Source organism: Ostrinia furnacalis, unplaced genomic scaffold (assembly GCF_004193835.3).
Source record: "Ostrinia furnacalis isolate ACB-3 unplaced genomic scaffold, ASM419383v2 OfSCF0606, whole genome shotgun sequence".
NCBI lineage: Eukaryota > Metazoa > Arthropoda > Insecta > Lepidoptera > Crambidae > Ostrinia > Ostrinia furnacalis.
This window is the reverse complement of record NW_021130845.1, coordinates 398,583-414,338: the sequence shown is the minus strand read 5'-3', so window position 1 is coordinate 414,338 and position 15,756 is coordinate 398,583. Positions and strand designations below refer to the sequence as shown.

Below are 15,756 nucleotides of genomic sequence, written 5' to 3'. Positions count from 1 at the left end.
CAATTTCCCTTTCACTCCAAAATTAAACTTGATCTAAATCAGAATTGAATTTGACGTAAGCCCTTTGTTCTGCTCATCAATGAAGACGCTGAACTTTATGAATGAATTCTAGTTTGAGTAATAAAATTACTGGAGCACTTCCCTATCCAGCCCCGGAAGCTTAAATTTGCCCGCGCCGGCAGATAAGGAGATCGAAGTAACTTCCCCGATGCGAAAACTTCAAACAATTAAGCCTTTATTTCGCGCTTCAACAAAGGAAAGTAATTAGCGACCCCTGCCGCCTGATTTTTTAAAACTCACAAATCTACCATTGTTCGATGCAAAACGTCCATCAAAGTTAATTCCGGCGATGACCCTCGAGAATCTTATTAACATCAAAATGGAGGACTGGTTCAATTTGAAGAGGAAACGCTTGATATCGCTGAAAATCTGTCAATTCCGAGAGAGATTTCTAATATCCGTCGAGAGGTCAACATCCCATCTATGTATAGGAAATTGAATAAAGGCCTATAGCTGATCTGGAAGAACGTTTCAATACTTCTTATTGAGCCATTACGTCCAATAGCTATGACAATAGAGCATTACGAATTTGTCTCGACGTTGCAGCAAAACCGAAGGACTGAGATGTAGAAGACAATGTGGATCTTATTTTTCAAGCAGAAAGGTTGTCTCTAGAGTGTGTTGAGGACAGTAGTATCCCAATTGAGTTTATAGCCGGATATCGTGGAGTGGTGGAGGAGACACAGTATGTCGGTGGGCATTGATGTGGCTTGCGTGCCACCGAAGTGTCCGACCAAATTCGAAAATCATTTAATTAAGGTCACTCTATAAGGCTTATGTTTGTATTGACACAATGCAATATGTATTTTAATAGCAATTTTACATTATTTTGAACCTTTTCCCGTTCTTTTAAAATTCGTGTTTGGTGTTATGGTAACTCTAGGAGTATTAAAAGAGTTGTATTTATACCCACATTATTCACATACATAATTTAGGCAAATTTTTATTTTGGGTTTCGCATGAATTTGCTTTAGAATTTTAGTATAATTCACTAACAAATTCATTTTTTTAACAATAAAAATACACATTGAATCAATATAAAGAGTTTAATACAGACATGATTTTGAAACTGGTGTAACTTAATAGACAACACTTACCTGCTGGACATATGCAGTCATTGGCGTCTCTGGTCTGCCTCCTGAGCAACTTGTCAGCTTCCACCGGCGACTCCTTCACCAGCAGCCCCTTCAGCAGCAGCTGCTGCTTCTCCAGCACCAACACTCGCTGCTCCAGGCAGTGCTGCCGATACAAGCCGTACCCACACACCACCATAACAAACACACTGCAACACCATAGCACTATATTGTTCAATGCTGGCTTCTTACACTCTATACGGGTTCTTGAAGTTTCTATAGCCATTTTGACGATTTCAACTTTCCAAACTGTCAACTGGAAACCACATCCATGGCCCAAAAAACTGGATTTGAACTAAATTTCTTGGCGAAACTTTTTCTGAGACTGCTCCCGAGGTGTGCTTCGAGTCTCAAAGGATTTCCAGAGACCACGTGTCAGTTTCACTATTAAGGTCAATTTGTAAAGTTTGGCCGCCGTGAGTAGAGGTCGTGTGGTCTGGTTAGGTGGCTCGCAATCACTGGGGCCTGGCGTGACCCCTCGGAGTCCCGCGGGAAAGGAAGTCACTTGTCCAACGCTAAACGCCCTTTTAGTTGTGTCGATTATGCTCCCGTACCCTTCCGAACTTTGATAGACGTGTTACATTGTTCGGATGCTGGTTCCGGATGTTTCTGCTTTAGTAATGTGATTGTCACGTAGCCACTTGCTGTAAGTGCCTTGAGAAAATCGTTGCAGTGTTTATTCTCGAGATAAAAGTGAAGTAGCACTTTCTGAGCAAACGTTATTCGACCGACGACATTTGGTACGGGTAGATTTAATTGGAATTTAAAATATAATATGTTTGTTATTCTATGATAATTCAAATAAGCAAATCAAAGCTTAAGCCCGTAGAACAACATGAATAGTGCAAACTAAGTCACTAAGTAATTTTCTCAAACATACTCGGACAACTTTACCCGTCATACTGAATTTAATTAACAAAAAAATTTTACATAGTATTATGTCAAAATTGATTAATATTCAAGTTATTGATTAATAATAATTTCTCAACATGCATTATAACATCAATAAATTATTTTTACTTCGTTAAAAAAAGCAATCGAGCCATTATTGGCATGACAATACGCCGTAGGACCGATTTGCATGTATATTGCGTATAAATTGTGTGAAATGTCACAGCGCGTAATTAAAGACATTCAGCTCCTCTTGTTCTACACCAAGAACAGTGTTGGGGTCGGAGATAAAAATGCAAATTCCCATTTAACCTCGGCAGAGGGAAACTCACTCCCCACCAGACGAATAAATCTCCTTCGGGATCTAGGATGTATCTGAAAGCAATCTTTTGCCGCTATTATCGCAGAATTTGGGGATTCATTTTCGATTCGTCCTTCTTTTGTTTAGTGCACATATACACATAGGTACAATGTAAATACACACATGCCCACACATATTGTGGGTTTCATTAGTATATTTTCCATGTTTTTCCTTCCTTTTTCCAGGTCAAATGTAATAACTCTGCAATGCTCGTGCAACTTTTCTAAACAAAATAAATAAATAAAAGATGTTTTACGCGGTTTAACTTGATATGTTCAAATTATAAAAAAGGCTTGCATCGAGGTATGGATTACGACATGTCAACTCCAAGAATGTGGGCCCCGGTGTAATGTTAAAACAACATTAATTTGTCCACCCTTATCCGACTCTGCAAATTCAATGTAAACTTAACCAATTAAAGCAAATTCAGTAGACAATATAAGACAGGGACAAGGGTCCCCTGTGGGGCACTTGAAGTATATGCAGTAGTCTTCCGCACATTCGAGACTACGAAACTACGAAAGTTACTCATGCGATGAAAACCGTCGCAGAATGTTATGTTTAACATATCGCCCATTTGCGACGACACTGTGACATCTCGACATATACGATTTTTTGTTTTACCGAAATTCTGAACCGCGATCTTGCGTTCTTTTATCTCCAAAAACAGGGTATTTGTTACTCCAAAAACAACAATACTATGAGAGAAAGAGACAAAATATTACGTTATAGCGCTGGCTCGTTCGGCGATCTAGTTGGCTTCGACACTGTGACAGTTCAGTTGCCACCTGCGCTTTGAGATGTGAGGTGCTCTTCGTTTTTAAGAAAAACGTGACATCTCGAGGATACCGCGGTATTGATGACAAAGGTAAGTTTTGAAAATATTTTTATTTTATTCGACAATGTGGCACGTCATACTTATCACAGTGTTCTTCTAAAACCAAAAGCAAAGTAAAAGATAAATTATTTATATGTCACGTTATTCTTGTAAGAAAATCGAAGTATCATCGGGACATCTTAACTAATAACGTTGTAGATGATGAAAATTTTTCCTATATTGGAAATATGTTGTAGGTCATTTGTTGATGTTCTGTTATTGCAGAATACATGTTATTGAAATTGAATGGTATATCTACTTGTCACGTTGTATACGCTAAACAGTAATACTAAACTCCAGATATCATTACAGATGGGGACTAGCAATGCAAAAAAGCAAAGGTTAACATTTGTGGCGATGCACTGCCTGAAGGAATTCCACAACCTAATCCGACAACATGACTAACAGCGCTATGCGAGCGCTGTGAAAGGGTCTCTTTGAGCTACAATAACGTCGGAACTAATATGAGTAGATATAGACTGATAAACATACATTCGTTTTGAAGAATAGTTCAAATACTATAAATACAGTGCAAATAAAACATACTTATACGACTGTCTGTTTTTACAGACACAACAAGCAAAATATTTTATATTATCATACAATAGCCTTAGATTAGCTTAATCTAAGACGATAGCTAACAAAATTATCTATTAGTAGAAGTACGCTAGAATAGCAATGCGTTGGATGACCCCAGATATATATTTATTTATTATTATGTAATTATTCAATGTTACTTAGCTGTATTGGCTATGTTTTGCTTTCTGCAAAAAAAGGTATTTTAATGTTTTAATATAATTACAGATCATCAGCAATTGATGGAATTTTATCGCATCTTGCCCAAATTTACTTTGGCGGGCGCAACATTGTTTTGTATAATAATATTGCAATAGGTATAACTATTGCAGAAAAACTACGCCAATAAAATGGCTACATTATTTATAAAATAATAGTGGTTGTTATTTTTCACTATTAATACATTATTTAAATATCTTTTATAAATTTAATTTTAAATAAGTATAAAAAATTAAAAGACCCTAAAAGGTACCAAAATGTCGCTTTTTTGCCATTTTATGCGCCGGAGACGGCGATTTTTGCGTTGATAGTTTTAGGATTAAATTGTCATAACTAGTCTGTTAAAAAACATCTATTTACTAACCTAGTAGGTACCTACAATTTTTTTTTCTGCATACATACATACTTAGTACAGTTTCTCTTACTGTGTTTTTTTGTAGTAGTTTACAAGGTTTTACTTTTGAGAGTTTTTCGTTTATTTTGATAAGTATTAGGTTTTAGAATAAGAAAACTTAATGTGAACTTAAATATTGTATGTATACAACTGTCTGTCTACTTAGATAATATTTTTATAAGTGAAATTTAACATGGCAAAGCGAAATATTCGCCTGTTCCAATAATTACCTCATTTTTACTGATTGTAATGTTAGTAAAATAAAATAAAAAATTTCAAGATCAACGTTTTATCTAAATAATGACTTATATAAATATATTTTTTTATATCATCTACAACGTGACAACTGAACTTGCCATCTTCAAAATATTATTTTTTACTAGAATAACGTGATAAGTTGTCTCTTTTTTTTCAATCGCTATAATTTCATCAATTTAGACGCAAAGTTATGTCTTACTATAAATATTTAAATTCATTAATAGTTAATCTTTAAACGTTTCATACACAATTAGGTAATCCTAACCTTATTTTAAGAGTTATGGTCATTCAAAAGTTTAAAAGTCGATTTCTGTAAAACCACTGTTTTTGATATATCACAGTGTCGTCGCAAATGGACGATATCACAATAATTTCTATTACTGTATTTTCCTATAAAAAAATTTATAGTAATTTTAGGGCATCATTTTATTTAAGTGTAACTAACGCTTTCTCTATAACTGCAGTCCTCTTGTTTTAGAAATAAAGACCAGTAATAATATGTGCTACGATTTTTTAAACTACATATTGCTTCTACAGTTTACTGTTGATTCTATTTTACCTTGAATAAAACCAAACGTTTAAAAGTAAACTTTTTTGTTTTTGACAACTGAGTAGGTAGGTATGTATTCTTTGAAGAAAAACACCTCCCCAGTGGAACCTCTATTTGTTACTGCATTGTGCCTACAAAGAGGAATTTTAATTCTAGCTCGTTAGACATGTTGAGGCACCCGACTTTTGTTACAGAATGGGCGCAATGTCAACTTGGAATGAACAAGGAATTTGTGTAGTCCGAAACGCAGTAAATTCTTCGTAAACGGATGGTAGAAAATCGTAGTTTATTTGAAAAAACACAGGACCTATTCAAGAAATATGGAAGTCACTTTGTTTTCGAAACGTTACCTACTTACAAAATAATGCTGTCATTCAGTGACTTGAAAACGCATAATTGGCGGTGATGCGACGATTTATTAATGCTTATAGTAAGTCACATCAATGAACTACGGCACTGCCTAACTGGCTAAATGCTCTTTTATACAGTCCAAAAGCAGTCATACCTTACACTCCTCAACTCCTTACCCAACTCATAAAATCGTGTAACCGTAAACCAAAGCATAATTCATGTTTACTATTTACTGAACGAGCCCGTACCTATACAAACGCGAACAGCGCCGGGTGCGTTGACACAGCCGAATTTACGACCCCCGGGACTACACGGAGAGGTTTTATTACACACACTTGTTTAATTTGCAACCCCTACTTTATGGGGTTAATTAACCGGGCTCCGTAACAACACCTGAGATAGCTGCTGCTAAAAATAGAGGCGAATCTGCATTAAAAGAAGAATAAAGAAAGAATGGAAAAGATTAATGTGGCACAATACTCTAAAATACCTATCTTTAATGGGTATTTTAAAATTACTATAAACATTTTTTTCGTATCTTTCATGCGCAGGACTCTCATTAGTGCAACACATTTTATATATTCCTATCAATATCGAATGAAAATATTGTAAGTAACAAATTGATGTATCGCCCTATAAATGAATAATGCAAGAAATACAGATACAAAACGGGAATTAATATCAGATTTGAATTTTATGAGGGAATTTATCCGGAGCCCAGAGGATTCCGTAAACTTCCGCCGTAAATAATAAACTCTGCTAACGACAGAAAAAATGTGGAACCCGCCATTTTATATAAATCGCCTTAAATATTTATAAGGACGGAAGATTATTAAGCCTCAAAGCTTTGACTTGTAATTTGCTCTCAAGGTTCTTACCAATGGAAAATATTTGATCTAATACTAACCTTGTATGTCAATATTAAGTAATCAAAGTAGATATTAAATAAATAAGTAAAGTTATTCAAATTGAAATCTTATTTACATTTAATTAACAATTTTTAAACAGATTAATTGATTTCATTATTATTTATCTAAGTTGAAAATTATTTAGAACTGAACACATAATACAAACTACGAGTGTCCTATCTGGCCATTATGAATTTCTTTTGAATGTAGACCGCCGGATTATTTCCCTCTTTTGAAGATTTTCTATCGGACATTTGCATTTAAATCGAATCACATCTACAAATTCAAAAGTCCAAAACCGATTCGCCATAAAATTCCCAGTGACTAACGAAATGTGCTGTTAAAATCAATGGGACGTCCCGTCCGCAGCGCAGAGCGGGCAAATCCGCGTGAGGGACTAGTATGCAGACATGGTGTGCCCACCAGACCGGCTAATGCAGATTAAATGATTCCTTTCTCGGGTTCCGTAGGAAAAGAAGGCAAACATCTATATGAGAGTTTTTAGAACCGTTTTAAAACTGATCTGTTTCTAGACTAAAATGTTAAAGCTGTTAGAGGCATTAAGCTTATGTATCTAAGGAGCAAGGTGACAAAATATTTTATTCTTCGTAGTACGTATTATTTTAGATGATGGTAAATTACTATCTCCTGTGTGTTGTTCTACACAAAAACATTATACATATTTGTAAAATTGCTTTAGAACACGTAGAAAGTTAAAGCTTCGAATATTTCTTACACGGTTGTTGCTTGCGAATGCCGACTACACAGCTCAAAATATGGTAAACTAACTTTATAATCACAACTATAACACTAAACGGTCTGTAACATTCGCCGCGTAAAAAGTTGAGGCGAAATTTTAAGTAGTTCCCAACCTATTAAAAGTTGCATGGCCGGTGGAACCCTGGGGGAAGTCAGGCAGTCTTTTTGTCGGATTACGCCGAAGCCCGCTCTTTAGTGTTTGTTACTCATTTACCCGCGTCTCTGTCCGCGGTACGTGCTCTTTTTTCGCAAAAACTTCTAATTGAATCAGGGATCGGCGGATTTTGATTGGATCCGGCCGGGGCCTTTTTGTGTTAAGTGAATCTTTGGGGTTGTTTAAGCTTTTAAGGAATTTACATGAAATTTTCCAAAGAGCGGTCCGTTTTAATAAGCACTTACGACTTTATGTAAATGGTGGAGCTTAGTGAAATTTTAATGAGTACAACAAACTGTACTGTAGGAAGTGATTGATTCTGTATAATATTTAATAAAAGCACAATAAAATATTTAAATGTTTGTAGTCTATTTTCAGGACAGATTCAGATTAAGTGGTTTGGGATGTCGTGATGAGTTAACCATTGTGTCTACAATGTAGGCAGAGTTCATAATAATGGCAGTAGGTATGTATTATCCATAATATATCTATAATAGCTGTATCCATAATAATATTTAGTGTCCACATCTATGGGTAAATCATAAAAATCTAATTCTAAAATATAAATTGTTGCTTTTTAAAATAATTTATTTTCAAAAATATCATGAAGACGGCGGAGGCATAAACTAATTAGAGATAAAAATGTAACAACGAATTCTAAGAACGTTTTACCTAGCCTAACAATGGTAGCAGGTGTACTGAATAATTTATATTGTTATTACATTCGGAATACTAATTTCCCTTAATTAAGTTCAAACATAATTATAATTCTATCCTTATATTTAAAAGGTTACTGTAGTAGCAAACTGTGAATAATAAAAACTGTTAAAGTATGTTTGTTGGTAAGGCAACCGAGAACTAATTTCGATTGAGATATACGCTAAAATAGAAAATGCTGACAAACACAATGGCGGCTTCTATTAAAACATTATCCAGATCGCCAGCCATTAGTAACATTTTACAATAGTTGCTGAAGAACAATTGCAATTCCCTGTAACACGGCTCATGCATTCTCGGCAGGAGCTCTAGGTGTCCCGACCGCAATCTCCGATCTACATTTGCACACACATAGTGGTGTGATAGTTAACTACCTAGTATCACTAAAAAATAATACATATTAACACGTATTTTTTATCTGACTTAGATTTTCAAAATAATCTCCTTAATATTGACTACTAAGCGACCTTACAGAACTAGGCAAAAATGGCTCTACAGACGATATTGCACAATTTTCACCTTAGTAGTTATTTCTTATATTGATAATATAATAGATAGATTAATATAAAATAAATTCTTGTTAAGTTCAGTAAAATGTTTTCTACATTTTAATCGGTTTTGGTTTTAAAGGTTTCGCCTGCTAATTTTCCTGATAAAAACGCGTTCTCTTCTTATCTTAGGCCATTCTTACTATGCCAGTGACGCAGACGCGCTACTGGCACTTAGTGCCTGACCACAGACCCGCTCTTGCTTGAAGCTGACCCAATAAAAGGAACAAAACTTGCCCAGTTTGAAACCTCTCTAGTTAGATAGGTTATTCTTATTTTAAGAGGAATACCTATTCTTATTTTAACATTATGTCTTAATATTGTTGTATAAATATTAATACGAATTGATAACGTTTCGTTACAAGTTGCTACGATTATAACACCCAGTTTCACGCCATGAAAAGAAATTCTGGAAAACACTATTCAAACAAATATAACTCTTACTAAAAAAACATTCACACACAGTTTAAGAAACACAAACAAATTATTTCTTCGTCAACCGAGAACAACAAGGTATGGAAAAAAGAATATAATATATGAAGGTGTTCAACTATATAATAAACTTCCGGATTCAATCAAAAATAGTGAAAGTATACAAATCTACAAACGAAAACTCAAAGAACATATATTAACTATTACTTGAATGACAAATTAATTTAAAAACTAAATCTTACACCTACTTATAAAGTGAATAAAACGTAAAACAATAAATTAAAATACATAATCCTCTATTATTTTTTGCAATCTAATTATGAAACTTTCATCTGTAGAAAGACTCATAAAATACATTAAATAAATAAATAAATTAATTAATAAATTAAATATATAAACTTATTTTGAAATACAAACTACAAAAATATAATAACTAAACAACTATTTGTAAATATGAATTTTGGTACACTGTCTCCTACACTACACAACTCCAATGCTCACTGTTAACTTGCCAACTTGGGCGAACCAAACACTATCCCGCACAGTTTTCTACGAGTACCCGAACAGTAAAAATAAAAAAAAATCTCGTATTCTTTTACAATCTTATTTATTTAGTAGGTGGATACTTACTCACTACACCTAGTCACACCTACCTAGTCCTGACTGAGTAAATGATAGTTAGTTTGAGGGCCATTATTTCTGTGTCAACGGAGTTGCAGATCTGATGTTTACTTATTCGAAATAATGTTAATAATTATTTATGTACCTACATTATTTTTTGTTTGTGGGCTTTGCGCATGCTTCGTCACAAGACAATTGTTGTAAATTATTATAATCTCATGTAAGTGAACTACCCTGTTCTTATGAGAATAAAGATTCTTTAAACCGAAACCGAAAAGAAGTGAGGAATACTTACATCAGATGATGGGGACATCTGACGTAAGTATTCCTCACTTCATTTCATTTTATCGGAAGACGTGTACTTAGGCGAGGTACGTACCGGCTGTATCGCAAGACGACACAGCGCACTAAGTGCCCCGGCCGCAGCCGCCTTGCCCCAATAATCCGCACTCCACCAAATGGATCTCATTTCGCTGCTGAGATAATTAAGAATCAAACGAACTTACCTGTGATGTTTGATTTTGGTCAAATTTTACTTGGCAAATGTTTATATAGCAAATGTTTTATTTTGCCAAATATTATATCCCAAATAATTTATTTGGTCAAATTGACACTTCACATGCTTACCCACCGTTACCCACAAATCAAAGCACAAGGCAAATTATCATGGTTTTCACAAGAATTTTATGTAAAACAAAGAGATTGCAGAAAATAGTATGGATGCGAAAGTAGGTTTTGCAGAAAATAGTAAGTTAGGTTAGGTTAGAACAGTGACCCTTAACGCGCGAAGGCGAGCGAAGCGTGCCGCGGCAGCGGCCGCCGAGCGCTAGAATCACCTCTATTGTTAATTAATCATTTAGTTTCGATAAAAATAATGAAATATGAAAATAAATTTAGAACAAATTTTATATTAACCTTTAACTATGGACGTGAAAAAATAATCACACTCCCATGGACGTCGGGTCTCCCAGACCCCTATCTAAAATTCTTCTTATTTTTATATCTGAATCAATTTGAATTTATTAAAGAGTTGATATATGTCTAATAACTATTAATAAAGGATTTAGTAGTAAATGTAATCCAATTTTAACCATAATTTAATTATTTTTTTGCTAATTTAAAAAACCTAGTCATTTTTCAGTGTTAATTGACTTGCCACACATATAGGCTCCTTGATTACAGTCGATTATTAATAAACGTAAGTAATATTTTTTTCCTTGCTAATTAATAACCACGTAACATAAAAACATGAACAAAATTTCTGAAGCACATAAAATAACATTTTTGACAAGGGTTAAAGTTACTAAAATTTTACACAGTGGCCTAGAACAATAAAGACAAATTATCTCTACAGGCATGTGTTATCTTTCTTTGAGAGCTTTAATAGGCAAAATATACACCATTCAGAATCAGAATCTGCAGCAATGGTAAATTCTAAGACATCTAAACTAAAAAAAGAATCGTCTACAAATAATACCTTACTCCTGAAATGTTCTTTAGATAGTTGGGCTAATAATATAGCTGATGTACTCAGATACTTTCTGCCATTTCTTAAACTAGAACATTTTACTTAAGATTATAATAATATTATCATATAAAAAAATTATAGTTGACAAGTCACATCCATAGAAGTATGTTTGTATGGAAATTATAGTCATCGGGTCTCCCAGGCCCGGACAAAATTTTGGATGGTTATTACTCACGTAATAAGTGTCGGAAGACGCGATTTCATGCCTCCTCGGCCCAAACACAGTTAAAACTGAAGCTACTGAGATGGTCGCGAGCAGCACTTGGCGGGAAGGTGTTTAAACCGAGAAATTGGAAAGGGGGGTGGGCCTCTGAGACCCGACGTCCATAGTTAAAGGTTAACTACCCACTAAACAAAATAATAACCACAAGCTAATTTGTATTCCNGGAGAGATACGAAGTATAATTTCCGACGCCTGAGCAATTACCTCTGTAATTAGTCGATCGCTGCCTGCTAATAACGTTACGCTGGCGATGACATTATCTTAACTTTATCAGCCTTTGTCGTGCATTACGCCTCCATTGTGAACGTTTTTGCCGGGACAATTTCGTGTTATAATTCTGAAGCAATTTGTGTAATTTTAGGTAAGAAAGTAAGTAACATTTTGCGTCTTGACATTGGCGTTTTAAGTCAGAATAATAGAAAAGGTTTTCATCAAGTAATAGGCCAGTAGAATTAAACACAAAAATTGATTAAATCGGAAATAATTCCTACAAAAGATTTTTTTGCTTTAATGGCTTCATTGGTTGCCCATTAAGACTCTCCTAAGTTTTCGACTTCGACGGAGTTGTGCTTAAGTGGTGGGGGCCCCCGAAAGCGGCGTTTTTTCGGTTTTCCGGTTATACCGCGTAAAGGACTTACCCTATCGAAAAGTGGTCTTCATGACGGTTAAAGGGCACTTAATCCTGCATTGAATAAGACCAAATTCATATGTTATGGACAAACCGAACTCGCGCTAAAGTTCGGCAAAGTAGAAAATATACGTATAATTAATGACCCTCTCCACGTCCAATGGCTTGTTACCCACATGCTTCCAAGCCTTGTAAAGGGTCGCCTTAATCAGTGTAACCCTAACAAGGCTCACGAGTTTGATTCGCTTATCCTTGTTCGTCCCAGCCGTTCCTTAACTGCGGTTGCTGCACCTCTTCCTGACACTCTCCTGAACGACTCTGTGTTACCTAATGTGGCTGCCTCTCTTCCTTGTACCCTCCTGTACGATTGCATTGCTTAGCGCACAAATAGATGATGCCTGTGACAAGATCGAGGAAAGGCAAATCGAAACCATCGCAGCCAGCTACGCCACCCATGACGCCACCACCAGAAGGCGTGACGTCATCACAGCAGTCTGCCGTAACCGCGCAGGAAGAATTGATTCGAAAGGAACCTCCATCAGTTCCACCCACAGACGTCACAGGACAGCACTCGACGGCTTCACCGCGAGCACCGCTCACGCATATCGACTGCGCCCGTCGACTAGCCGAGGCGGAAGCTGAAATAGCCCGCCTAAAGTTAGAGCTTGCCATCGCCCGCCGCAAGTTAATAGAAATAGAGGGGTCCGAAGATGAACAGGGTGACTCGGCGTCTTTGAAAGGAGATGGCGACTTACAACCGCCATCCCCTGTAGCCGTCACCGTACCGCAGCCGACGTCATCAAAAATTGACCTCAGTGACCTCGCCACAGCAATCGCAACCGCAGCGCGCGCCGGACAGCAGCCACATTATATCGGAGAATTGCCGAACTACAGTGGCGCGCACTACGATTGGCTCGCGTTCAAAGCAGCCTACAACGAAACAGCGAGTTTTTTCAGCGAGATAGAAAACTTAGCACGACTCCGGCGGTCACTAACAGGAAGAGCAAAAGAAGCCGTGACCTCTTTGCTGATAGTGAACGCGAAGGCGCAAGACATTATGCGCACTTTGGAAATGCGTTTTGGCCGGCCGGATTCAATAGCCCTGTCCGAGTTAGAAAATTTAAGGAGGCTACAGAGACTCACCGATTCGCCGGAACAGGTTTGTGTGTTCGCTTCCCGAATACAGAACAGCGTAGCGACTCTCCGTGCACTTGAGCGAACACACTACCTGTACAACCCAGAGATAGTTCATAGTCTTACCGAGAAGTTAACTCCAGCGCTACGCTACCGCTGGTACGACTACGCCTGGGAGCACACCGAAGAGGAACCGGACCTCGTAATGTTCAGCCACTTCATCGAGCGCGAAGCCGAGAAGTGCGCAAAGTTCGCCGCTCCCGAACCGATCTACGATGAAGACAGTTACCGACGTAATAAACCACAGCCTACCCAGCGTGTCTTCCACGTAGAAGAGAAGAAGACAGTACAGAAATCACCGTGCCCAGTATGCAAAGGGAAACACTTCGTCACCGATTGCTACAAGATGAAGAAAGCAGAAAGTAGTGAACGCTGGGACATTGCCAAACAGAAACGCCTGTGCTACCGCTGTCTTCGTCCCTGGACAAGAGCGCATAGATGTCCAGGGATACAGTGCAAAGTTAATGGCTGCAGGAAAACGCACCATAAATTACTGCACCACGAACCCGCTGCGCCTACCGAAAAAGTCAACGCAACAGTGGCGTTAACTCGTAACACCGATCAGATTGCCGATAGAAATCCGTCAGGCGCAAACCGAAGATCACCGAATAACCGGCGGGAGTCGTCGCACCTTCCATACCGGCGGGAGGCTTCGTGGCTTGAAAATAGAATAGAAGAAAAATATAGGAACTTCGACAACCGTACACCGTCCGTATCACGCCAAACTTCTACAGAAGAGAGAAATTGGAGAACAAAGACTCCAGTACCGGCGGGAGACACAGATTTGCAACATCGTCACCGTAACAGTTATCTCCGTCACCGTTTCACCGGGCAGAGACAGCAGCCGTCCTGCTAGCTGTTTTTCTGCATCGACGAGTCCGTCGCTGCACGGCGGGAGTATGTGCAGGACGACTACAAATCGGCCGAGCGGAACCCTAAAAATATCAAAAGAAACCGCAGTAAATACATATTATACGCAGCTATAGCTATAGATATGTAATAAATCATCGGCGCTCGGCAAGTACCAAAAAAAGACAGAGACAGCGCGAGCGCGCAAAGGATAGCGATAGCACGTNTTTGTAGGAATTATTTCCGATTTAAAAGCTAATTCTACTGGACTATAAGTCCTTCTTTCAAAGGTAATAAAAATACATTATAATTTTTATAAATTAATATCAAAGGTGTGTCCACTAACACTACGACGGAATACTCGTGCAACTCTTATCCAAAAAGACAAACGTCCATAATAAAATGGATGTCTTTCTTAAATTGAGACAAATATTAAATTTGGATGAAAATGTTATTTACGAGCAAGAGTACCTATAGGTTCACTTGGGACATATGAGAATAAATTTTATAATATTAACATTATCTGGCTTGACAGAACCACATAAAATTTCAATTGATGCATCCTAAAGGGAAATAGAGGCGATGGTTATCCATGGTTTCAATTACGCAGGCCCATAAACTCCAATCTGTTCGAAGGTCGCCGGCGGTAGATCACAATTGCCACAGATTGGACGCATTACGCGTTCCATTAACGCGTATATTCACGTCAAAAGTGCATTTCGACGCATCTGCAAGGGTTGCTGCATACAAGCCTTTAATGATAACGAATGTACAATCAACGGATTACGGGGAAATGAAGTTCAACCCGAGAGTCTAGTCAAGTCTGACAAGCAATGAAAATTTTAAAAATTATGTCATGGGAACCAATGGATATTCATTTCCTATTTTTTACTTTATTAAAGAAACAAAAGAGCTGCACAAACAAATCGCTAAGTTGATGGCCGAGCAGTATCGGTCGCTAAGAGTACAGCCGGGGCGAGTATAATGCACTCGTGAGTTATCGACAGGCTGAAAGCTACAGATCCTATTCTGCAAAACCATATCCAAGATACAATCTATCTATCTCTCTCAGTTCCCTTGGATATCGATATGAGTGAGAGAGTAGAAAGAGTCAGTGCAAGATCGCTTTAGCTGTGTTAGACCACTCACTGTTGTCGCTGGGCAAGGTTGATTTGTGGTGTGGTCACACTATGGCTGAGATGATACATGCCCGTTGTGCAGGACGACTACAAATCGGCGAGCGGAACCCTAAAAATATCAAAAGAAACCGCAGTAAATACGTATACGCAACTATAGCTATAGATATGTAAATAAATCATCGGCGCTCGGCAAGTACATCAAAAGACAGAGACAGTGCGAGCGCGCAAAGGACAGCGATAGTACGCGCGCCCGCGATAACCGCCCTTACGATCTACGCAATAAGGCTCATATCCGGACGCCTTATAGTTTGTTTACGATTCCCGCGTGTTCTAGCAAGTAGGTACTCGCGGATTCTCGAATACGGGCGGACCGCGAATTATTCTAG

General features: G+C 37.6%; 1 protein-coding gene and 1 long non-coding RNA gene across 2 annotated transcripts; one reads left to right on the top strand and one right to left on the bottom strand.

Annotated features, from left to right (window-relative positions):
- Nucleotides 1-507: 507 nt before the first annotated feature.
- Nucleotides 508-1,580, bottom strand: LOC114366265 (uncharacterized). The gene is made up of 2 exons (XM_028323093.1): nt 1,158-1,580; nt 508-518 (listed from the first exon to the last, which is right to left on the bottom strand). The coding sequence occupies exons 1-2, from the start codon at nt 1,417-1,419 to the stop codon at nt 508-510; spliced, it is 273 nt and encodes a 90-aa protein (XP_028178894.1). The 5' UTR covers nt 1,420-1,580.
- A 1,696-nt stretch (nt 1,581-3,276) lies between these two features.
- On the top strand, nt 3,277-4,159 carry LOC114366261 (uncharacterized). Its single transcript, XR_003657015.1, has 2 exons — nt 3,277-3,313; nt 3,635-4,159. It is a non-coding gene; the product is annotated as an uncharacterized LOC114366261 (long non-coding RNA).
- The last annotated feature ends 11,597 nt before the right edge of the window (nt 4,160-15,756 follow it).

What these genes read in the sequence shown, in the direction of transcription:
- LOC114366265 (XM_028323093.1), bottom strand. Translation starts at nt 1,419, where the DNA reads ATGGCTATAGAAACTTCAAGAACCCGTATAGAGTGTAAGAAGCCAGCA.